The 24,656-nt window shown below is 41.7% G+C and overlaps 1 protein-coding gene across 1 annotated transcript in view; it reads right to left on the reverse strand.

The window, feature by feature from the left end:
• Window positions 1–24,656, reverse strand: part of CSMD3 (CUB and Sushi multiple domains 3) — a 173,439-nt gene that overhangs the window by 53,020 nt on the left and 95,763 nt on the right. The window contains exons 14-15 of the mRNA XM_040354643.1: window positions 24,272–24,451; window positions 12,942–13,115 (exon numbers count right to left, since the gene is read on the reverse strand). Of these exons, the coding sequence (XP_040210577.1) occupies window positions 12,942–13,115; window positions 24,272–24,451 (354 nt within the window). The remainder of the gene's footprint in view (window positions 1–12,941; window positions 13,116–24,271; window positions 24,452–24,656) is intronic.

A 24,656-nucleotide genomic window follows, 5' to 3' on the forward strand; every position in this document is an offset into this window, starting at 1 on the left:
ATTAACCACATGCCGACCAGCCGCCATCATTATACTGCGGCAGGTCGGCTTGTTCCCCCAAATTGTGTACATCAGCTCTTTTAAGAGCCAGAGCAGCCGTTCATAGGCCCACTGCGGGGGGCAACAGTGATCGCTCTCTTCCTCCAGTCAGTCCCATCCCAGTTAAGAAACACCTCACAGGGAAAACATTTAACCCCTTGATTTCCCCCTATTGTTAACCCCTTCCCTGCCAGTGACATTTACACAGTATTCAGTGCATTTTTATAGCACTGATTGCTGTATAATTGTCAATAGTCCCAAAAAAGTGTCAAAAGTGTCCGATATGTCTGCTGCAATGTCACAGTCCTGCTAAAAATCGCAGACCGCTGCCATTACTAGTAAAAAAAATACTAATAATAAAAATGGCATAAATTAATTAATCAAAAATATGTAGAAGAATACATATTGGCCTAAACTAATGAAGAAATTGTTTTTGTTTGTTTTTTAATTTGGGATATTTATTATAGCAAAAAGTCAAAATGTATTTTATTTTTTTCAAAATTGACACTCTTTTTTAGTTTATAGTGCAATAAAAAAAACTGCAAAGGTGATTAAATACCACCAAAATAAGGCTCTATTTATGGGAAAAAAAGGACGTACATTTTGTTTGGGTAAAATGTTGGCGTGCAATTGTCAGTTAGAGGGATTGTAAACCATGTATTTTTTCACCTTAATGCATCCTATGCATTAAGGTAAAAAAAAAAAACCTTGCACACTCCGGCCCCCCAGCCCCCCCCCCCCGTTTTACTTACCCGAGCCCCGATTTTCTGTGGGTACATCCCCGCCGTCCTTCTCTCCTTGGAGTCCCGGCTTTGATTGGATAGATTGATAGCAGCACAGCCATTGGCTCCCACTGCTGTCAATCAAATCCAATGATGCGGGCACTGGGGCGGGGCCGAGTCATACACTCAGTATCGATGGTTTCCTAGTTTATGACACGGGAGCGCGCGCGCAAGGTAACCCCCTCGGGAGACAGCTTCCCAGAGGGGGTTATCTAATGTGTGGAGGAGCCACGAGAGCCGCCGTGGGACCCCAGAACAGGAGGGGGCCTCACTGTGCAAAACAAACTGCACAGTGGAGGTAAGTATGACATGCTTGTTATTTAAAAAAAAAAGCGGGAACTTTTAGTGTCACTTTAAAGCGACGCAGTGCCGTAACACAAAAAATGGCCTGGTGATTAAGAGGGAAAATCTTCCAGTCTATAAGTGGTTAAACAAGGATTCTAGTTGATTGCTGTGGGAAGCAATAAATGTTCTTGTCAGCATACATTTCTTACATACGCCCCTATAGTTCCGTACTGGTCCCTTCCTTATCTTGACTTCATTTTGGGTGTAATGACCCTTATAGCAGTCTTGTTTGTACTTCTATAACAATGCCATTTTTCCCTATATGGGAGGAAGAGTAAGCATTAGGAGGACAAGGCGAAATGTATCTGTAACAATATTTATGGTGACCTATTCACTTCTACTCACAAATAAAGAATATTATTGAACTGGGATCTCCAGCCCTAGATATTGTATTTTTATTATATTTTGCAATTTGAATTTTACAGCTGAAAAACACACTGTGCAAATTATTGCTACTGGATACAAAGCAACAAATGACAATTTCATTCCTATTGATTTTTATATTTTCTTGTAGATACAAATTGCACTTTTATTTTCTGTATGTATCAGAAATAGTAATGGTTCACTGAAGAAAAAAAAAAAAGCCACAGTGATGAGCAAAAATATTCCTCTGGAAAAATGGCAGAAATTTATAGGCAACTGATTATCCAAATAATGATGTAAAAATTGTACATACCGTATATATTCTCGAGTATAAGCCGAGTTTTTCAGCACATTTTTTGGTGCTGAAAATGCCCCCCTTGTCTTATACTCGAGTCATCTTTTTGTACATGATCTCCCAGACTTTGGGGAAACTTTGGGGAAACTTCGCATACATATAGCCTCACTCTTCTTCTACAAGTGTGCAAAGTTTGTTGTCTGGGGAAACTACGGCCGGGGAGCACCAATTTTTCAAAGTGGGGCACCCCTTCCATAGACTCCCATGTTGAACGGTAATTTCTCTGGTACCTTTTGGGACCCGGTACCGGACTATATACTTCCATGTTAAGTCTAGTCGTAAGTCTAGTCATAGACACAGTAAGGCATGGACACAGTAAGGCATGGGCACAGTGAGGCATGGGCACAGGGCACAGTGAGGCATGGGCACAGTGAGGCATGGGCACAGTGAGGCATGGGCTTACGCCGTCGTATCTTAGGGTGCATATTTATGCTGGCCGCTAGGTGGCGATTTCGTTGATTTCGGCGTAGAATATGCAAATGAGCTAGGTACGCCGATTCAGAAACGTACGTGCGCCTGGCACATTTTTTTACGTTGTTTACGTAAAGCTTTTTCCGGCGTAAAGTCAGTCGAACAAAAAGCTGGCCTAGCCAATGTTAAGTATGGACGTCGTTCCCGCGTCGAATTTTGAAATTTTTACGTCGTTTGCGTAAGTCGCCCGTGAATGGGGCTGGACGTATATTACGTTCACTTCTAAACCAATACGTCTTTGCGGCATACTTTGGAGCAATGCACACTGGCATATGTCCACGGACGGCGCATGCGCCGTTCGTTAAAAACGTCAATCATGTCAGGTCACAAATCATTTACATAAAAAAAGCGCCCCCCTGTTCCTCATTTGAATTAGGCGCGCTTAGGTCGGCCCATTTACGCTACGCCGCCGTAACTTAGGAGGCAAGTGCTTTGTGAATACAGCACTTGCCTCTCGGACTTACGGCAGCGTAGCGTAAATACGATACGGTACGCCGGGTCAAAATTAGGCCGCCCTACCTGAATCCAGCTACTAGTGTATAAGCTGTTTTATACTATTAAATTGCTCCTACGTTATTACGCTATTGGTGCTTTCCTTTATCTTTCCGTGTGAGGACCATTGCCACCTCCAACGGCCTGAAATTTCGTTGCTGCACTTATCCATATAGAGTTGTTTTATGCTGTTACCTTACAGCAGTAAGGTAAGGGGACATCTGCACTACTTTTAAGGAAATTGGAACCCTTCCCCGGCAAGCACTATGGGCCAGATTCACAAAGCAGATACGACGGCGTATCTCCTGATACGCCGTCGTATCTGTTGTTCTGTCTATGCGACTGATTCATAGAATCAGTTACGCATAGATAGCCATAAGATCCGACAGGTGTAATAGTTTTAGGATGCAGTACCGCGGCCGCCGTTGGAGGGAGTTTGCGCCGTAAACCAGCGTCGGGTATGCAAATTAGGAGTTACAGCGATCCACAAAGCTTTTTCCCGTCGTTACGTCGCCGCGAGTGTTAGTTTTCCGTCGCAAAGATAGGGCACCTTTAACAAAGTGGAAAATTACTCCACCATGTTAAAGTATGCCCGTCTTTCCCGCGTCGCTTTTGAATTATTTTAAAAAAATTTAATTTTCCCGGCGTAACTCTTTTTTGATGTCGCGATTCACAAAACGTTGGCGCGTCGTAATTTCGCGCAAAGCACGTCGGGAAATTTGCGACGGGAGCATGCGCAGTACGTTCGGCGCGGGAGCGTGCCTAATTTAAATGGTACCCGCCCCATTTGAATTGGCCCGCCTTGCGCCAGACGGATTTACGATACACCGCCGCAAATTTCCTGGTAAGTGCTTTGTGGATCGGGCACTTAGACAGAAAATTTGCGGCGGTGTAACGTAAATCGGTTACGTTACGCTGCGCCCGCTGTACGTGAATCTGGCCCTATATGTTTGGACACTTGGCACCAGCACCAGCACTTTATTACATGCGTTCCAGTAGTGTTCAGCCTGCTGCTCCTGCATGAACACTTATGCTGTTTTCACTGTTTATATGTTTGCTATCACCTATGTGTATAGTTTTGTAGCCTTCTGGCTTTAGCAGCGCCTGCTGTCTTATTCACCTAGCACTATTGTGTTCACCTTGGAATTGTGGCTATGCATCACTGAAGTCGTGTACTGTTACACTGTTTAGATGCACTTATTTCATTTTTAGAACTAGCACTGTATTTATGAGATTTATATTATTATTTCCTATCCCTACAGCGCAGCACTATTTTTTATTCACACTGCTAAAATCATCCCTCCGCTCTCTCTACTCCTGCCAGTATGTTTTGTTTTGCAAGCACTTATGTGCTGCAGCACAGCATGATTTGCTTCTAGTCCCTCTTCCTGGTGCATCTGTACAGAGGATTAAAAAAGGCTAAAATCAAAGCAGCTGCATTAAAAATATGTGTTTTTAATATATAAATTATTGCACTGATTTGTTTCTGTTTTTTTTTTTTCTCCCTGGAGATTTGCTTTCAATTTGAACCCCTTAAATATATATATATATGAAAATATATATGTGGAAGAGAGACAGAAGGAATACTATTATGAGTTTGGTATGACTGTAAGCACATTTCCTAGGATATTATAATAGGCGACTAAATAGACAATACATTGCATTCTACTACTGCTGTTTTCTATGGAAACCTTCATGGAGTGTCTGAAAAAAACATAGCCTATCAACAAAGCATAGCATGCTACACCTCAACATTAACATTTTTTTTTTCTATCTTGAAAGAACTAAAGGCTTTTGTTACCATATAATACTGTTATTTTCAAACAGAAGCCATAAGGGTAATCCAATAAATTAATGACTGTTGGGTGTGAAGGCAGTGGCCATGAAATACATCACAGCTAACAAAGACTGAATAGTACACAATACAGAGTTATTTTTAAATAGTTCATTGGGGCTATTTTATTTATGGATGTGTTTAGTGGCTCATTTATAATTCTACTATCTCACTGATACAATGTTCATTATTTCTAGAGCAAAATATATACTAAAAGGAAAAATAGACCGTTCATGCAATTATAAATTGGGTGTATGTGTTTGTATATAATATATATATATATATATATATATATATATATATATATATATATATACTATATATATATATATATATATATATATATATATATATATATATATATATATATATATATATATATATATACAGTATATATACAGTATATATAGAATTAACAACAGGGTTACATTAGGGCTCATGTGGACTTAAGCTGCCACTTAAGAAAAATATGAAATGTGTACAGTATTTAACCCTTAACAAAAAAATATATGATTTGAAAAGTAGGATAAATAGTGGAGCTGAATCTATATAAGATAATGTGTACCAAATCCCAAAACATATATACATGTGAGTAAATATTAAACAGTTATATCACCCAGTGTGAAGTGAAAACACAGCTAATTTAAATGAATAATTTAAAAATACCGTATATACTCCAGTATAAGCCGAGTTTTTCAGCAATTTTTGGTGTGCTGAAAATGCCCCCCTTGACTTATACTCGAGTCACCTTTTTGCGCCTGATCTCCTGAACTTTGGGGACCCGGTACCTGCCAGCCGTAGGTCCCCTGGACCCCAACTTGTACACATGTAGCCTATGGCCGGAGAGCACCGATTTTTCAAAGCCGGGCACCCCTTTCATAGACTCCCATGTTAAACGGTAATTTCACCGGTGACTTTGGGGACCCAGTACCGGATTACTTGGCACACATGTAGCCCCATTTCTCCCCTACAAGTGTGCAAAGTTTGTTGTCTGGGGGACCTATGGCTGGGGAGCATCGATTTTTCAAATCCGGGCACCCCTTCCATAGACTCCCATGTTAAACATCAGTCTAGTCATGGACACAGTGAGTCATGGGCATAGTGAGGCATGGGCACAGTGAGGCATGGACACAGTGAGGCATGGGCACAGTGAGGCATGTGCACAGTGAGGCAAAGTGAGGCATGCAGATGGACACCCTAGGCTTATACTCGAGTCAATAAGTTTTCCCATATTTTTGTGGTAAAATTAGGTGCCTCTGCTTATATTCGGGTCGGCTTATACTCGAGTATATACGGTAACAGTCCATACAAAATTCCAGTGAAATGTTTATAGTGTAGTCTCTTCTTATTGCATCCACCACACCAAAGTGCAAGTGACTCCACTCCCCTCAGAAAACACACTCACCAGATTCTTATGCCTACCACTCTCGTGTGGCTGAGATGCTTATACACCAAACTGAAAAGGTGAAACCAACAGTCCAGCCATGTGTATAAGGGATCTCTCCACATGTAAATGATAAAGGTCATCCAATAGTGTAATAACATAAAACCAGTTTAATTAAAACACATAAAAAACTTCAACCTATACACTCACATTCCAAACTTCAAAAGCCATCAAAATGTGAAAATCACAGCAAATCTTTGAACAATGGCACAGTACTGCGGTCACGGCGGACCTGAAATATGCACTCGGTAACTCACTTAACCCGCTCTACAGTGTCGGATTATTCATTTAAATTAGTTGTGTTTTCATTTCTCACTGGGTGATATAACTGTTTAATATTTACTTACATTTATATATGTTTTAGGATTTGGTATACATTATCTTATACAGATTTAGCGCCGGTATTTATCCTACTTTTCAAATCATATATTTTTTGTTAAGGGTTAAATACTGTACACACTATCTATATTGGACAGATTCCAGGACTTTTATATCATGTCTAGTATTCATTCAGTCACGCTATTTAAATGTTCACTTTCAGCACATAGTGATTTCTTTTGTTTTGTTTTCTGTGATTTAGGACTGTTTTTTACCTTTTTTATTTGTGCATTCATAATTTTGTGAGATACTGTTACCACTTATTTATACACCGTAGGTACTTATGTACTGACCAGGACAGTGTTTTATATGTTTATTATGTTTATTCAACTTTATGATTGTTATTTACTTCATTCATTTTTATCTTTAACAGCGCAGCACCACACATTGCAATTTATCTTTAGTCACTGTGTTTGGAGTGCACTCTCAGCACAGAAAGCTTTCAGTACAGAAACATTAGCTAAAAAGCCCCCCCCCCCCATCTTAACCACTGCACATATGTTTTATGTGGGCGGCAAGAGGTTAATAGATGCAATAAATGATCCTCTCTATAATTTAATAACCATAGTATTGTGTTTCTGGTTGGTGCTGTCCACCCTCTAAAACTTCATATAGGTGAGTACACCCTTCACATTTTTGTAAATATTTTGTGTTGCCGGCACTGGGGAGCTATGGTTCATTGAGAGAACCATGAATGTCAACATGTACTGTGACATACTGAAACAGAGCATGATCCCCTCCCTTTGGAGACTGGGCCACAGGGCAGTATTCCAACATGATAACCACCCCAAACACACCTCCAAGATGATCACTGCCTTGAGGGTAAAGGTGTTGGACTGTCCAAGCATGTCTCCAGACCTAAACCCTATTGAGCATCTGTGGGGCATCCTCAAATGGAAGGTGGAGGAGCGCAAGGTCTCTAACATCCACCAGCTCTGTGATGTCATCATGAAGGGGTGAAATAGGACTCCAGTGACGACCTGTGAAGCTCTGGTGAACTCCATGCCCAAGAGGGTTAAGGCAGTGCTGGAAAATAATGGTGTCCACTCAAAATATTGACACTTTTGGCCCAATTTGGACATTTTCACTTAGGGGTGTACTCACTTTTGTTGCCAGCGGTTTAGACGTTAATGGCTGTGTGTTGAGTTATTTTGAGGGGACAGCAAATTTACACTGTTATACAAGCTGTACATTTACTACTTTACATTGTGGCAAAGTGTCATTTCTTTTCACATGAAAGATATAATAAAATATTTACAAAAATGTGTGGGGGGGACTTACTTTTGTGAGATACTGTATATATATATATATATATATATATATATATATATATATATATATATATACACATACACACACACTATATATTGATAATAAACACACGTTTTATTTCTCAAATTACACATATTTATGATGTGTCTATACAAGAAAAGCTTAAATATGCAGCATCCTGTGAACAATCCTATCATTGTACATCGGAGTGCCCTTACAGTACTGAGAATTTTATAGCTGTGCTCCCTCTCCTTTGACAGCTGTCAGTGGCACCTCTGTGATGAACGGAGGACACTGTGGGGCACATCACATATCAGCCCAGCTCTACATATCAGACCAATAATGCATCCAGCTGACATTCTGAGTGCCCCCAGTAACCTCTTTTCATGTAGTGGAGAATGGAGGTCAGCAGCCCCTGACAGCTGTCAAATGTCAGCACAGGAAAAAGTTATTGAGGGCAGCCCTCATGGTATGTGTCTGTGTAGTTTTAAACATATATGTCAATTTTGGCAGCCATATTTGGCTTATAGAACACAAAGCTATGCTTCTCGTTTGGTTATGTAGCATTGATGACATTTGGGAAATCATGCGACCCATACTGTATGTTTTTTTGGGGGGGTCTGATATTAGTTTCTGAGGCCCGGATTCACGTAGAAGCGCGTATCTTTGTGCGGGCGTAACATATCCTATTTACGTTACGCCTCCGCAATTTCGACAGGCAAGTGCCATATTCTTAAACCAAAGTTGCGGTGGCGTAGCGTAAATAGGCCGGCGTAAGCCCGCCTAATTCAAATGTGGTAGATGTGGACATGTGTTATGTAAATTTAATGTGACCCCACGTAAATAGCGTTTTTTACGAACGGCGCATGCGCCGTCCGTGAAAGTATCCCAGTGCGCATGCTCCAAATTAACCCGCAAGAAGCCAATGCTTTCGACGTGAACGTAAATGACACCTAGCCCTATTCACGAACGACTTACGCAAACAACGTAAAATTTTCAAAATTTGACGCGGGAACGACGTCCATACCTAACATTGGTACGCCTCACGTACGCCTCATATAGCAGGGGTAACTTTATGCCGGGAAAAGCCTAATGTAAACGGCGTATCTGTACTGCGTCGGCCGGGCGTACATTCGTGAATTGGCGTATCTAGCTGATTTACATATTTCTAGGAGTAAATCAGCGTACACGCCCCTAGCGGTCAGTGTAAATATGCAGTTAAGATACGACAACGTAAGAGACTTACGCCGGTCGGATCTAATACAAATCTATGCGTAACTGATTCTAAGAATCAGGCGCATAGATACGACGGCTCGGACTCAGAGTGACGACGGCGTATCTGGAGATACACCGGCGTAACTCGTACGAGAATCCGGGCCTGAGTGTTCAGCCTATGTCACACTTGTGATCCTTTCACTGATGACAACTCATCAAACTCATCAGAGACAGGATTGCAGGAGAAAGCAGAGAACTGTGCACCTTTGTAATGCCGTCACTTTTTTGCTGCAGTTGCACTCTACAAGTTGCTCCAGAGCTTAACAGCTTGCCGACCAGCCGCCACCGTTTTACGGCGGCAAGACGGCTCCCCTGCGCGAGAGCACGTAGCTATACGTCGGCGCCCCCCGCTCTCCCCCGACTCCCGTGCGTGTGCCCGGCGGGCGCGATCACCGCCGGGCACACACGATCGCTCGTTACAGAGCGGGGACCTGGAGCTGTGTGTGTAAACTTACAGAGCGGGGACCGGGAGCTGTGTGTGTAAACACACAGCTTCCGGTCCTGTCAGGGAGAGAAATGCTGATCTTCTGTTCATACAACGTATGAACAGAAGATTAGTCATTTCCCCTAGTGAGGCCACCCCCCCTACAGTTAGAACACACCCAGGGAACATACTTAACCCCTTCCCCGCCCCCCTAGTGTTAACCCCTTCACTGCCAGTGGCATTTTTATAGTAATCCAATGCATTGTTATAGCACTGATCACTATAAAAATGCCAATGGTCCCAAAAATGTGTCAAAAGTGTCCGAAGTGTCCGCCATAATGTCGCAGTACCGAAAAAAAATCGCTGATCGCCGCCATTACTAGTAAAAGAAATATTAATAAAAATGCCATAAAAATACCCCCTATTTTGTAAACGCTATAACTTTTGCGCAAACCAATCAATAAACGCTTATTGCGATTTTTTTTTTACGAAAAATATGTAGAAGAATACGTCTCGGCCTAAACTGAGGAAAAAATATGTTTTTTATATATTTTTGGGGGATATTTAATTTAGCAAAAAGTAAAAAATATTGTTTTTTTTTTTCAAAATTGTCGCTCTATTTTTGTTTATAGCGCAAAAACTAAAAACCGCAGAGGTGATCAAATACCAAAAAAGAAAGCTCTATTTGTGGGGAAAAAAGGTCGCCAATTTGGTTTGGGAGCCACGTTGCACGACCGCGCAATTGTCAGTTAAAGCGACGCAGTGCCGAATCGCAAAAAGTGCTCTGGTCTTTGACCAGCAATATGGTCAGGGGTTAAGTGGTTAATAAGTGAGGTAAAGCTTCACTTTCCAAAGAATACCCAATCACATGCAAGGAAAAAAAAAAACAGCACTTTTGGTTGGATAATAAAAGTCAGCAGAGCTTCTGCTCATTTACTAAGCTTTGGAGCAACTGATCTTGCAGAGTGCAACTGCACTTTGCAAAGTACACAGTCTATTTCCCTTTAATAAATAAACCCCTTCCTTGCAGAGTCTCCGTTGCCAGAAAAGCAGCAATGAGTATTTTTCTGCCCTCTATAGTGATATGCCACCAGTGACAGGATCATACATGTGACACGGTATTGGCCGGCCGGTGGCACAACACACACAACCCCCCCTTCTTCCCACTACCCAACTCCCCCTGTGGGAGGTGTCAGACGGTCATCCAGCCTCACACTTACTCCATCTAGGTAACGGGCGATGGGTGGTGGCTAGCGGCTTCCATCGGGTCTTCTCCTCCACTGCATCATGGCGGGTTCTGCCATACATTTTCTCCCTCCTCCTACTATGCGTCCAATCGTTCACCTGTCCTTTCAGCCAATCCAGTGATGGACTTCCTGATTGGCCAGGAGAAGGATCAGTGTTTCAATAGCGAATATTAGTTTGCTATTGTAACACACCTGGGTGGTCTCGGTTTGCAGTAGATTGGAATCACGTCATGCTCTTAAACATTCTATGGATAACAGTTCTCAAACATAATCTACAAAGACTGATTTTCTAGAAAGGTTGAAACTCACTTCAACCAGCATCTGCTATAAGTGTTCAATACATTTTCATTTAAAGCCAAACTCCAGGCAAACAGCTAAATACATAGATGTAATACATATAGTATGAGGGAGCTTATCCTTTTCCCCTGAAATTCATACAGTCCTACCATACACGTGCCATTCCTTCAGAGTCCCATGCCATAAACGGCGGCTCCTGCGCACATGTGCAGGAGTGATGTCATCGCGTCTCCGGCCACTCACACAGCCAAAGTCCGCAAACCCGAAAGGAAGAAAACGCCTGTTGGAGGGCTTCCTTCTAAGGTAAGTTTCACATAATGCGCTAGTATGTGATTTCCTTGCAGGTTAAAAAACAAAAACAGCAGTTTATTACCACTTTTATCTGTGCCAGCAGTGTGACAGACTCACCCGGGACATCCCAGGACCCTCTTATGTCTAAAATCATCCTTTGTCCACTAGGGGCATAGGATGACTGAGAAATTATATCTTGGACTACCTGAGATGGGATTATTATGTAATTATTATCCACAATATATTCCAGGATATCTGTAAAGAACTATTTACTGGTTGTTGATTCTGAACTCAACGGGTTAATTGTAAGAGTGATTCATAATGTTGGGACACATACTGTTAGATGCTAATGCCATCCCCTCCAGCCATCTGTCTATTATCTGTGCTAATTGACCCTGCTATTGTGTGAAGATGTCCTGTGTTTACACTTATGATAATGTGTATTGTATAGCAGGTGAGCAAGGAGACATGACGTCTACCCTGGAAGGTCATATCTATGAGTCGCCTAGTCCAGTGTTTCTCAACTCCAGTCCTCAAACCACCCCAACAGGTCATGTTTTCAGGCTTTCCATTATTTTGCACAGGTGATTTGATCAGTTTCACAGCTTTAGTAGTTACCACAGCTGTTTCGTCGGAGGGAAATCCTGGAAACATGACCTGTTGGGGCGCCTTGAGAACTGGAGTTGAGAAACACTGGCCTAGTCTGAGTAAATGATTAGTTAATTAGCTCATGTTAATTTATGTTCTGGTTACCTCCTCTTTAAACTGTATATAAGGTTGTATTCTTGGTTCTATTAAACACTCCATGTTCAGCAGACAAACAAGTCTTGTCTCGTTGTGTGCTGGTTTATCTGATATCCATATCCAGACTGATAGGAAGCATTATATGATGTAAGTACTCAAGCGGAGTGTGGGACGTTCTGTTACATTCAGCAGCATGAAGGAGAGTCGGACCTCTGCTCGTACACAGAATGCAGCATCCCGGGTCTCGCCGGCATGTCCTGCACACTGCTTCAATCAGCAATGCTTGCACTCCCTGAGCAGTGCAGTTGATTAGAGCAGTGTGCAGAGGGAAGGGTGGGACCATTGAAGATCCAGGCCACTGCATTGTGTCTGTGAGCAAAGGCCTGACTCTCCATCAAGCTGCTAGAATTGGGTATTTGAGCCCTTGTTACGGTAGAGTAAAAAGTATGTAAAAATGCATAGAAAGAAGGATATATTTTATACTGTAAATGCAGCCTGATTATAATAGTGTAATAATTAACAGAGACTTCAATTGGGCTTTATTAGATGATCAATACATGATTTGTTATGACAGTGTGCTGTTGTATCTCTCCTATAATGTGAGCAGTGGTGAAGGGAGATGGTCATTGCATGTCACAACAACATGTGTTCTGGTGAATGGGAACTTGCTTTCTTTGAAATGTTTTGATGTCTTTGACTAAATTTATAAATTTAGCTGCGGGCGATAAAATGTGCCATGAAAATGTTTCTGGGAAGTCATCTAATAATATATTCAATATACATTCTTTCTCAAACAAATGATTAAAACTGCATATATGAGTTTAGATTGAAGTTTTTGAATCCCACTTAGGAAAAAAGAAAATAAGAACAGTTCGGGAAACAACTCACGTAAGCACTGCGGAACCTCTCCACTCCACGTTCCGTTGCCAACACAGGTTAGCACTGCAGGGAAGGACAATTCATAACCCGGAAAGCAGGCGTAACTGATGCTAAATGCCCAATCAAAGTTCGTTCCTTCCAGCCTCCCGTTGGAAACTTGAGGGGGATTCAGGCACGTAACAGCTGAAAACAGAATACATTTTATGTAGCAGTGAGCACTATTAACAGAATGACTACACAGGATCTATCACCTGCATACAAAAGTACATTAACAGCTTTACTCAACAAGGCAGTACAAGGATGCTGTGCAGAGTGTAGTTATCCACAGCAAATAAATGCATTTCAATTTTCTGCAGTCAGAGACAGTTTCCGACTTTTTTTTACGACAGATTACAACACATTGCAATACATTAATACGCTGCATACTGAGGGCCAGAGCCACGTAGCACGGCGCATTTTTACGTCCGGCGTAGCGTATCTCAGATACACTACGGCGCCGTAACTTACAGCGTATTTTCTGTATGCACAAAGAATTTGCGCCGTAAGTTACGGCGTGTTTTATGTTAATACGTCTTGACCCCGCGTAAATTACGTTTTTTTTTAACGGCGCACGCACCGTCCGTGGGGGTATTCCAGTGCGCATGCTCCAAATTAACCCGCAACAAGCCAATGCTTTCGACGTGAACGTAATTCTATTCACGAAAGTTTTACGCAAACGACGTACACAACGTAAAATTTGACACTGGCCCGACGTCCATACTTAACATTGCGTACGCCTCATAGAGCAGGGGTGACGTTACGCCGAAAACAGCCTTACGTAAACTACGTAAAAAAATGCGCCGGGCGGACGTACGTTTGTGGATTGGCGTATCTAGCAAATTTGCATACTCGACGTGGAAATCGACGGAAGTGCCACCTAGCGGCCAGCGTAAATATGCACCTTAGATCCGACGGCGTACTAAGACGTACGCCAGTCGGATCTAGCCCAGCTTCAGGCGTATCTTGTTTTGTGGATACAAAACAAATATACGCCGGAGCAACCTAGCAGTTATGCGGCGTATCAATAGATACGCCAGCGCAACTGCTTCGTGGATCTGGCCCTGAGTATCTACATCCAACAAAACACAGAATGTAAATGTTACCTATGTGGCTACTTCCTGCTGTGTCCAACTTTATAAATGTGGGCATGAAGATGTTTTTATCTAGACAGATAATATACTGAAACTACAGAATTATCAAAAGTATTGGGACGTCTGCCTTTACACAAACACAGGAACTTTAATGGCATCCCAGTTTTTGTACGAAGGGTTCAATATTGAGTTGGCCCACCCTTTGCCGCTATAACAGCTTCAACTCTTCTGTGAAAGCTGTTCACAAGGTTTAGGAGTGTGTCTATGGGCATGTTTGATCACTCTTTCAGAAGCACGCTTGTGAGGTCAGGCACTGATGTTGGACGGGATGGATTGGCTCGCGGTTTCCGCTGTAATTCATCCCAAAGGTGTTCAATCGGGTTGAGGTCAAGTTTTTCCACCCCAAACTCTCTCATCCAAGTCTTTATGGACCTTTCTTTAGGCACTGGTCCAAATCATTTGGTGGAGGGGGGATTATAGTGTGTTTTTTTTTTTTTTTGCAGGGGTTGGGCTTGGCCCCTTAGTTCCAGTGAAGGAAACTCTTAAAGGGGTTGTAAATGTTTGTTTTTTATTTTCTAAATAGGTTCCTTTAAGCTAGTGCATTGTTGGTTCACTTACCTTTTCCTTCGATTTTCCTTCTAAATGTTTATTTTCTTTGTCTGAATTTCTCACTTCCTGTTTCTCCTCAGTAAACTTCACACCATCATCCGAGCGGTGTTTAGTCAGCCAGAACAGCTTACTGAACAGCTTACTGAGGAGGAACAGGAAGTAAGAAATTCAGACAAAGAAAAATAACATGTAGAAGGGAAATCGAAGGAAAAGGTAAGTGAACCAACAATGCACTAGCTTTAAGGAACCTATTTGGAAGATAAAAAACAAACCTTTACAACCCCTTTAAGGCATCAGCATATCAAACATTTTGGACAATTTCATGCTCCCAACTTTGTGGGGACAGTTTGGAGTGCCCTCTTCCTGTCCCAACAACACAAAACAGGGTCCATAAGGACATTGATGAGCTAGTTTGGTGTGGAGGAACTTGACTGTCCAGCACAGAGTCCTGACCTCAATTCGATAAATCACCTTTGGGATGAATTACTGCAAAGACTGCGAGCCACATCTTGTCCACATCTTGTCCACATCAGTGCCTAACCTCACAAATGCTTCTGGAAGAATGATCAAACATTTCCATAGACACACTTCTAAACCTTGTGGACAGCCTTCCCAGAAGAGTTGAAGCTGTTATAGCTGCAAAGGGTGGGCCAACTCAATATTGAATCCTATGGAGTAAGACTGGGATGCCATTAAAGTTAATGTGTGTGTAAAGGCAGGTGTCCCAATACTTTTGGTAATATAGTGTATGTTAAAGGATCTGTCCACTAAAAACTGATACTTCAATGTTTTGGTAGATGCTGCAGAGTTAAAGTGTACCCAACAATTTTTTTTTCTAGTTTTGGATAGTTTGAAGAATTAGAACCCTTGTCAGGTGTTTGCTGTAATCTGGGGCTCCATAAGAGAGATTTTCCCTCACTTACTTTACTATTTTGAAGTCAAAATTTGTATTTGTGTTGCTGTCGGAGAGTTTCCCCCATTTCCTGTTTGGTAAAATGTTGTCAGTATGACAGGAAGTAAATTGAATTTGTTTTTAATGGTACCATGGATAGCAGTAAACACCTGACAGAACTTTAAACCATCTCTCATTCTATCCATAAAAATGGTTACACATACATCCTAAATAACTTGACAATTTCTAAACACTTTTGGCAGACTTTATTGAGAAAAGAACAATTGCGTACTGTCCGTGATACATTTTTTATTTACACTAACAGCCAAACTTTGAACATTTTTGGATAACGATTTAGAAGATGGAGGTCAACTATTATGCCGCGTACACACAACCGTTTTTCAAGTTCTAAAAAATTAAGTTTTTTTTTAAACGTCATTAAAAACGATTGTGTGTGGGCTTCAGAGCATTTTACGGGTTCTATAAAATGGAAAAAAAAATTTTTTCGAACATGCTCTATTTTTTCTCGACGTTTTTAACGTTGTCGTTTTTCGGGTTCTAAAAAATGGTCGTGTGTGGGCTTTAACGACGTGAAAAATCCACGCATGCTCAGAAGCAAGTTATGAGACGGGAGCGCTCGTTCTGGTAAAACTACTGGGCCAGATTCAGGTAGAATTCCGGCGGCGTAACGTATTGCATTTACGTTACACCGCCGCAAGTTTTACGGGCAAGTGCTTGATTCACAAAGCACTTGCCTGTAAACTTGCAGCGGCGTAGCGTAAATCCGTCCGGCACAAGCCTGCCTAATTCAAATGGGGGCGTGTATCATTTAAATTAGGCGCGTTCCCGCGCCGAACGTACTGCGCATTCTCCGTTTTGAAATTTCCCGCTGTGCTTTGCGCGAAATGACGTTGCACCAACGTAATTTTTTGAACAGCGACGTGCGTTACGCCCTTTCCTATTCACGGACGACTTACGCAAAAAAAATAAAAAATTGACGCGGGAACGACGGCCATACTTTAACATGGCAAGTCTAAATATAAGCCAAGAAATAGCAGCTGTAACTATACGCCGGGAAAAGCCGACTAGCGCAACGCGCGTACCTTCGTGGATCGCCGTAAACAGCTAATTAGCATACCCGACGCGGAAAACGACGCAAACTCCACCCAGCGGGCGCCAAAGTATTACACCTACGATCCGAAGGCGTACAAAGCCCACGCCCCTAGACTCAAAAAAATTGATAAGAATAAATCTAAAGAATTCCCAGAATAAACTTATATAATAAAAAAACACACAAAACTATTGGCATAAATAATGGCCGTGGCACTTTATTGGTTTGCATAAATAAATAAATAAATAAATCTAAAATATTTTATTCAATCATAAAATTCCAGTAAAATTAAATCTATCCAGAAGCTCAGTTATTACAACTCGAGCCAAAAATATTAAAATAACAATAAAGTCCCCACTAGACATCCAGGGTGACTATAACACTCATAAGTGCCAAAGACAAGGGAGGGGTGGAAGGGTAGCTCTTAGTTGAAGGCTTAACTAACTGCAAAGATTCCTGTCAGACAGGGATATTTATAGGTTCCTGAGTTTTCCAGAACTTTCCGCTGCTTTTAATTGGATAAAAGCTCACCTCACAATTTTTAAAGAGACAGTAACCTAAAACTGTCTCCATAATAACTCACCTATAAAAATGTATTTAGCAGGAAAAAGAGGGGGGCGGGGCTACAGCAAGCCCATGAAGGCGGGCCCAAATAGCTGTTCCCTCCTTTTACATTCTTAATGTAAAAGTGTTCTACTCCTGAGTAGTTTTGAAGTTCCCTCTATTGATTGGGCACAGTTAGGGTTGCCAACTCATCCCTTTAAAACAGAACACATATTAATTACACAGGTTCTGTGGCTGATTAAGGAGGTAATTAAACTCACTTGGTGCCTTATTTGCATTAAATTAGCCTCAGAACCTGTGTAATTAATATGTATTCTGTTTTAAAGTTGGCAACCCTAGGCACAGTATTTATTAGATATTAACATTTGAGCTCCTGGATCTGCACAGTTGTTTTGACCATTAGGAGAGGTTCCCTCTTTCCATGCTGGATTTTTTATTTATAAAAAAAAATTGGTAAATGTAACAGAAGTGGGTGGAAACAATAGAAAATTCTAGGCTGATAGGATCACATGTAGGATTTAAAGCGGCACTAAACAATATCCCTACTCTGTAAAAATAATCCATACAAATCACTACTTAGTAGCCCTGTAATCTATTTTTCATGATATTGGGGTAGATTCACATACCTTTTGCGGCGGCGTATCTCCAGATACGCCGCCGTAATTTGAAATCCGCGCACGCGTAGCGTTACGCCGATTCTCAAAGGCAGTTACACTGAAAAAATAGGCTTCCTCCACTGACGTAACTTGATTGCGGCGGCGTAGAATTGTGTGCAATATAACTTTGGCTGCTAGGGGCGCTTCCGTTGTTGTCGGCGTAGAATAGATTTTTTCTTAACCACTTGCCGACTGCCTAACGTAGATATGTGTCGACAGAATGGCACGGGCAGGCAAAGAAACATACCTCTACGTTGCTTTGAATCTGCCGCCTAGCGAGCATGCACGCCACTGGATGCTCCATGACCGTGCTTGCGGGACCCGCGGACTCGATGTCCGCCGGTGTCCCACGATCGTCTCGCGGAGAGGCAGAGCGGGGAGATGCCTCTGTAAACAAGGCATTTCCCTGTTCTGCCTAGTGAAAGGACAGTGATCTACTGCTCCCTGTTATCGGGAGCAGTGATCACTGTCGTGACACTTGTAGCCCAGCCCCCACACAGTTAGAATCTCTCCCTAGGACACACTTAACCCCTTCCTTGCCCCCTAGTGGTTAACCCATTCCCTGCCAGTGTCATTTATACAGTAATCAGTGCATTTTTATAGCACTGATCGCTGTATAAATGTCACCGGTCCCAAGATAGTGTCAAAAATGTCAGATGTGTCCGCAGCAATATCTCCATCATGATAAAAATCGCAGATCGCCGCCATTACTATAATAATAAAAATGCCATAAAACTATCCACTATTTTGTAGATCCTATAACGTTTGCACAAACCAATCAATATACGCTTATTGCAATTTTTTTTACCAAAAATATGTAGAAGAATATGTATCGGCATAACTAAGGAACAAATTCATTTTTATATATATTTTTTGGGGATATTTATTATAGAAAAAAGTAAAAAATATATATATGTTTTAAATTTGTCGCTCTTTTTTGTTTATAGCTCAAAAAATAAAAAACGCAAATGTGATCAAATACCACCAAAAGAAAGCTCTATTTTTGGAAATAAAAGGACGACAAACTTGTTTGGGTGCAACGTTGCACGACAGCGCAATTGTCAGTTAAATCGACGCAGTGTTGTATTGCAAAAAATTGCCCGGTCGTTTGGCAGCCAAATCCCCTGGGGCAGAAGTGGTTAAACTAGTATTTAGTGTCACTTTAAGACAGCAAGATCTCTTTATTGGACTATTCAAGAAATCAGCAGCTATCTCACATACATAACTTTTGGGTGGCGTGACCCTGTAATATTCATAAGTGTGTCCAGTCTTTTTTCTAGTAAAGCTCACACCCACTGTGGTTTTAAGAACCCTAATTAGGACCTACAAATGATTTCAAAATCATGCTGTTCAGATTCAGAAATGTGTATTGAATGGTCACAAAGGCTTCATTTTATTTCAAATTCATGCAAAAGTATTCAAGAAAATCTTTACATGTCAAAGCATTAGTCTCTGGTTTGCACATTGCCATATTCTGCATGGATTTGCAAAGTCCTTCCAGACTACCAATTTTGCTTGAAAAACCCACTTAAAAAATCACTAAGTGCTACCTGACAGCACAAAACGGTTGGCAACCAGGCTGGGCGCTGGTGAGTGATTGTCACTTTGACAGTTGTAGCTGGCTGACACAGCGGGACTACTCACTTTGTGCTTACTTAGCAGCAGTTGAAAAGTACTAGAAGTCTGTTGAAACTGATTTAACACTCCATAACATCTTTTTGAATACCCGGGGACAGAATTACAGATTTTTTTACATGCTGCTTCTTAAAAAAGATCTTTGTTATAATTCCAACAAATGCAACAATGCATTTTATCCCTAATTCTGCATAATTGGGCTCACTTTTAAGAAGATTTCCAGTCAAGTCAGCCTTCCGTGCCTGAAGGTGTTTCTGGTTGTTAGTTTGTGGTGGGGGGAACAGGACACAGGAGCTGCTTGTTGTGTTGTTCAACAGGTATTTTGTTTTCTAAGCACATATGGCATTTTCTTTATTTTCTACTATAGGTCAAGGATATATGAATTATTACATCTTCTAAAAAAGGGTATCCAAAATTCAGACAATTGGGCAAATAATAATTTTTTCTAAATTTTGGTTCAATTTGAACTCTTAGGCCCGGATTCTCTAAGGAGTTGTGCCGGCGTATCTCCAGATACTCCGGCGTAACTCTGAGTGCGGCCCGTCGCAACTCGGCGCCTGATTCATAGAATCAGATACGCCTCACAGTTGCCTAGATACGAGCGGCGTAAGTCTCCTACGCTGTCATATCTTAGGGTGCATATTTACGCTGGCCGCTAGGTGGCGCTTCCGTATATTTCCGCGTTGAATATGCTAATTAGCTAGATACGCCGATTCACGAACGTACGTGCGCCCGGCGTATCAAGATACGTAGTTTACATAAGACATACGTCTGCGTAAAGTTACCCCTCATAAAGCAGGGGTAAGTCATGTTAGGTATGGACGTCGGAAACGTATGTCGTATTTTACGTTGTTTGCGTAAGTCGTCCGTGAATGGGGCTGGACGTAAGTTACGTTCACGTCGACTAGGCATTGAGCGGGCGTAATTTAATTTGAAAATTCGACGTGATACTGAGCATGCGCGTGCATGCCCTGTTCGAAAAAAGCGTAATTTACGTGGGGTCATGATTAGTTTACATAAAACACGCCCCCCTGTTCCTCATTTGATTTAGGCGCGCTTACGCCGGCACATTTATGCTACGCCGACGTAACTTTGGACGCAAGTGCTTTGTGAATACAGCACTTGCCTCTCTAAGTTGCGGCGGCGTAGCATAACTACGATACGCTACGCCCACTTACATTTACGCCGCCCTACGAGAATCTGGGCCTTTAAGTCTATACATTTTTAAGTGTTCTGTTTTTACTACATGTATTTATTTTTTGCTAAAAAAAATATATAGTAATAATAATAATACATAATAAAAGAGTTTCAAAGCACTAAGGGCTAGCTAAAGAGACAGCACTGCAGAGGTCATTTCCTTTCAGACAAGATATTACTTTTTTCTGCCCAATCGAGTTCTGACTGACAATTTTACTTTGACTTATTGGTCTCTATCGAATTGGGGTTCTTTTATAAAGGCAAATTAACTCTTTACTTTGCAAGGTAAGTTTCACTTTGCAAGGGAATTTTCCCCAGAGCTTAGTACATGTGGTGAAGCTTTTATGACACCCAGTATAGAACAGAGAGTGTTCAAATCAAGTATACAACTAATAATTAAGAGTTAATTATGATAAACAAAGCTGCCCAGACCCTTCATAAACAAGAGAGAACTAGTAGGATTTACAACGCTGGAATGTCCACAACAGTGCATCTAAAAACTTAGGCCCAGATTCTCAAAGGGCTTACGATGCGCAACGCCATGTACGCCGTTGTAAGTCCTAATCTGGGCCGTCGTATCTATGCGACTGATTCTTAGAATCAGTTACGCATAGATATCCATTAGATCCGACAGGCGTAAGGCTCTTACGCCGTCGGATCTTAACTGCAATTTTTTTTGCCCGCTAGGTGGCGCATCTGTCGTTTTCCCCGTCGAGTATGCAAATTAGCTAGATACGCGAATTCCCGAACGTACGCGCGGCCCACGCAGTAAAGTTACGACGTTTACGTTAGGCTTTTCCCGGCTTAAAGTTGCCCCTGGGTCTAATGAGGCGCAACCAATGTTAAGTATGGCCGTCGTTCCCGCGTCGAAATTTATAAATTTACGTCATTTGCGTAAGTCGTCCGTGAATGGGGCTGGACGCCGAAACCAATGACGTCCTTGCGACGTCATTTAGAGCAATGCACGCCGGGATATTTTAGGGACTGCGCATGCGCAGTTCGTTCGGCGTGGGGACATGCTTCATTTAAATGAAACACGCCCCCTACCCACCTAATTTGAATTAGGCGGGCTTACGCCGGGTGATTTATGCTACGCCGCCGCAACTTTACACGCAAGTGCTTTGTGAATAAAGCACTTGCATGAAAAACTTGCGGCGGCGTAACGTAAATGAGATACGTTACGCCCGCCCAAATTTACTCCATTCTATGAGAATCTGGGCCTTGAGCTGCAGTTTTTAAATATTTTTTTTTAAGTTATGTTGTGTGAAGGAGAACATGTAACAACTATAAAGTTATCCCAATTTGGCTGCAAAGGTAAAAATACACTTTAAGGAAACTCATACATTTTTAAATTTACATTCCTAAGCTTCTGACATGCTTTGAATGCCCTCTTATGTCTCCATAACCTTTTTTTTTTTAAAGGACTATGAAAGTAAAGCTCAGTTGCTATGCTTTTTGGCTTATACCCTCTTAACATAATAATGTTTCTTCTTCTTCATCTTTGGAAGCGGACAAATCTTTATTAAAAAATAAAAAGTTCTGAATAAATCTCTTGCAAATGTTTTAAAGTCTATCAAAAATGTATTATTCTAGTAGGTTAATGCCAGTGGATTATTTTATTCAGTAAGGGTCTACAGATGCAAAAAAGGGAATAATTTGTGGGTATATATAGCGTATACCCACATTAGATTCACACCCCCCCCAAATATTGAGTCTATACTATGCAACCAAAAAGTATGTGGACACCTCTCTAGATTACTAGTTTAGGTGTTTCCAGTAGAGCAGGAGTGTCAAACTCAATTTAATCATGGGGCTGCATCAGCATTATGGTTTCCCTCAATGGGCCGTTGTATCTGTAGGGCTATATCAAATTATCCAGGGCTTTTTTTCTCAGAGAATAAGTACAGGAATTTAAAAACACCAGACCACCAAACATTGGGTATGGCCACATTGCACTAACATAGAGTTCAGGGTGTGCTACATACTGAGTGCAGGGTTCAGGGGTGAGCTACACACAGAGTGCAGAATTCAGAGGTGTGTTGCTGAGTGCAGGGCTGAGGAGTGTGCTGCATACAGTGCACAGGGTTCAGCTCTCTTTCCAGGCTGCCCACATCTCACTTCCACCCCTCCTCAGCTCTGACCTCTGCACCACTCTCCCCCATCTCCCACCTCTACACCCACCTCCCTCCGTTGCCCTCATCTCTCTGGCTGTAAAAAAGTCCTCAGTGAAAAAGCCACGTGAAATGGCCTGGCGGGTCGGATTCAGTCTGCGGGCCTTGTGTTTGACACATGTGCAGTAACGGATACGGTTAAAGTGTAAAAAAAAGCCTAACACTATCTATTTATACAAATGTTGCCTCCTCCTGCCTAACCTGTATAAAAAAAATATCTGTGTTCTTACATAGATCCATTTTCCATACAGGTTAGGCAGGATAGGTAGGAGGAGGTGGGAGAAACTATTTTAAAAATATTTAGACCTAGGCTTTTCTTTCACTGTAATGCTAGGCATTTTAGACAATTGCATCCAACCTTATAATGATAGTTTAGGGAAGGTCGCTTTTCTGCTTTTTCTTTTCTGGTGTAGAGTAACTTAAGTGTCTTGCACAGCCCACAAACCTACTGGACACCATTGGGATGAATTGGAATCCCAATTGCAAAAAATAAATTAAACAAAATCCACAGCTACACATTACAAAACCCTGTAAACAAAGACTTTCCTAAAGAGTGGAGGTTGTTATAGCCACAAAGAGCAGGTGAGGGCAACTCTATATTAGTTCAAATGGTTTTCGAGTGAAGCCTCGTACACACGACCGAGGAACTCGACGGGCGAAACACATTGTTTTTCTCGTCGAGTTCCTTGTTAGGCTGTCGAGGAACTCGACAAGGCAAGTTTCTCCATTCCCGTCGAGGAAAAAGAAGACATGATCTCTTTTTGGCTCGACAGGATCCTCGACAGTTTCCTCGTCGAAAAATATACACACGACCGGTTTCCTCGGCAAAAAAAAAAATCCCAGCCAGTTTCTTGCTGGTTTTTGCCGAGAAACTTGGTCGTGTGTACGAGGCCTAAGATGTCCACCAGTTTCATATGGGTGTAATAGTTGTAGTCAGATTTCAATAGGGTAAAGATCAGCATGTAAACAATTTTCTTCCAGACATGCTGAAGCCTCGTACACACGACCGAGAAACTCAACGGGCAAAACACATTGTTTTCCTCGTCCAGTTCCTTGTCAGGCTGTCGAGGAACTCGACAAGCCAATTTTCTCCATTCCCGTCAAGGAAATAGAGAACATGCTCTCTTTTTGGCTCGTCGAGTTTCTCGACAGTTTCCTCGACAAAAATGTACACACGACCGGTTTCCTCGGCAAAAAAATATCTCCCAGCAAGTTTCTTGCTGGTTTTTGCCGAGAAACTCGGTCGTGTGTACGAGGCCTTAGAGGGTGTTTGAATTTAAAGTAGTGATTATTAATTTTTAACAACAAAGGTACGCATCTGTACTTTATAGCTGCACTTTACAGTATTCTGGAAAATAAAATAATAAAACATACCTTTACAAACTGGGATAACACCACTCCAAGTTCCATTACTTGTACAGGTGCGTGTAATTGAGCTCTTGGGATCCATTGTGTATCCAGGCTGACAAATGTAGGTAACATTCTGCCCAACAATATAGTCTTCTCCATATCGCAGACCATTCGCTGGAACACCCGGATCTCCACAGCTGATAACTGTGAACATAGAAATATGAAATTAAGATAAAAAGAGCTGCATTGCATCATTGTCATTTTGTTGTACAAAAGGCCAACTACAGCCAAAACATATATTTTGTCAAGTTTTTATTTATGCTAGGGAAAATTACATTCAAAAGCAACTGAACTTTGAATGTAGTAGACAAAAAACAAGGCTGCACTGCCTAAGGTCTCCTGGCTATTG

The sequence above is a fragment of the Rana temporaria genome, chromosome 5 (genome assembly GCF_905171775.1).
Source record: "Rana temporaria chromosome 5, aRanTem1.1, whole genome shotgun sequence".
Taxonomy (NCBI): Eukaryota; Metazoa; Chordata; class Amphibia; order Anura; family Ranidae; genus Rana; species Rana temporaria.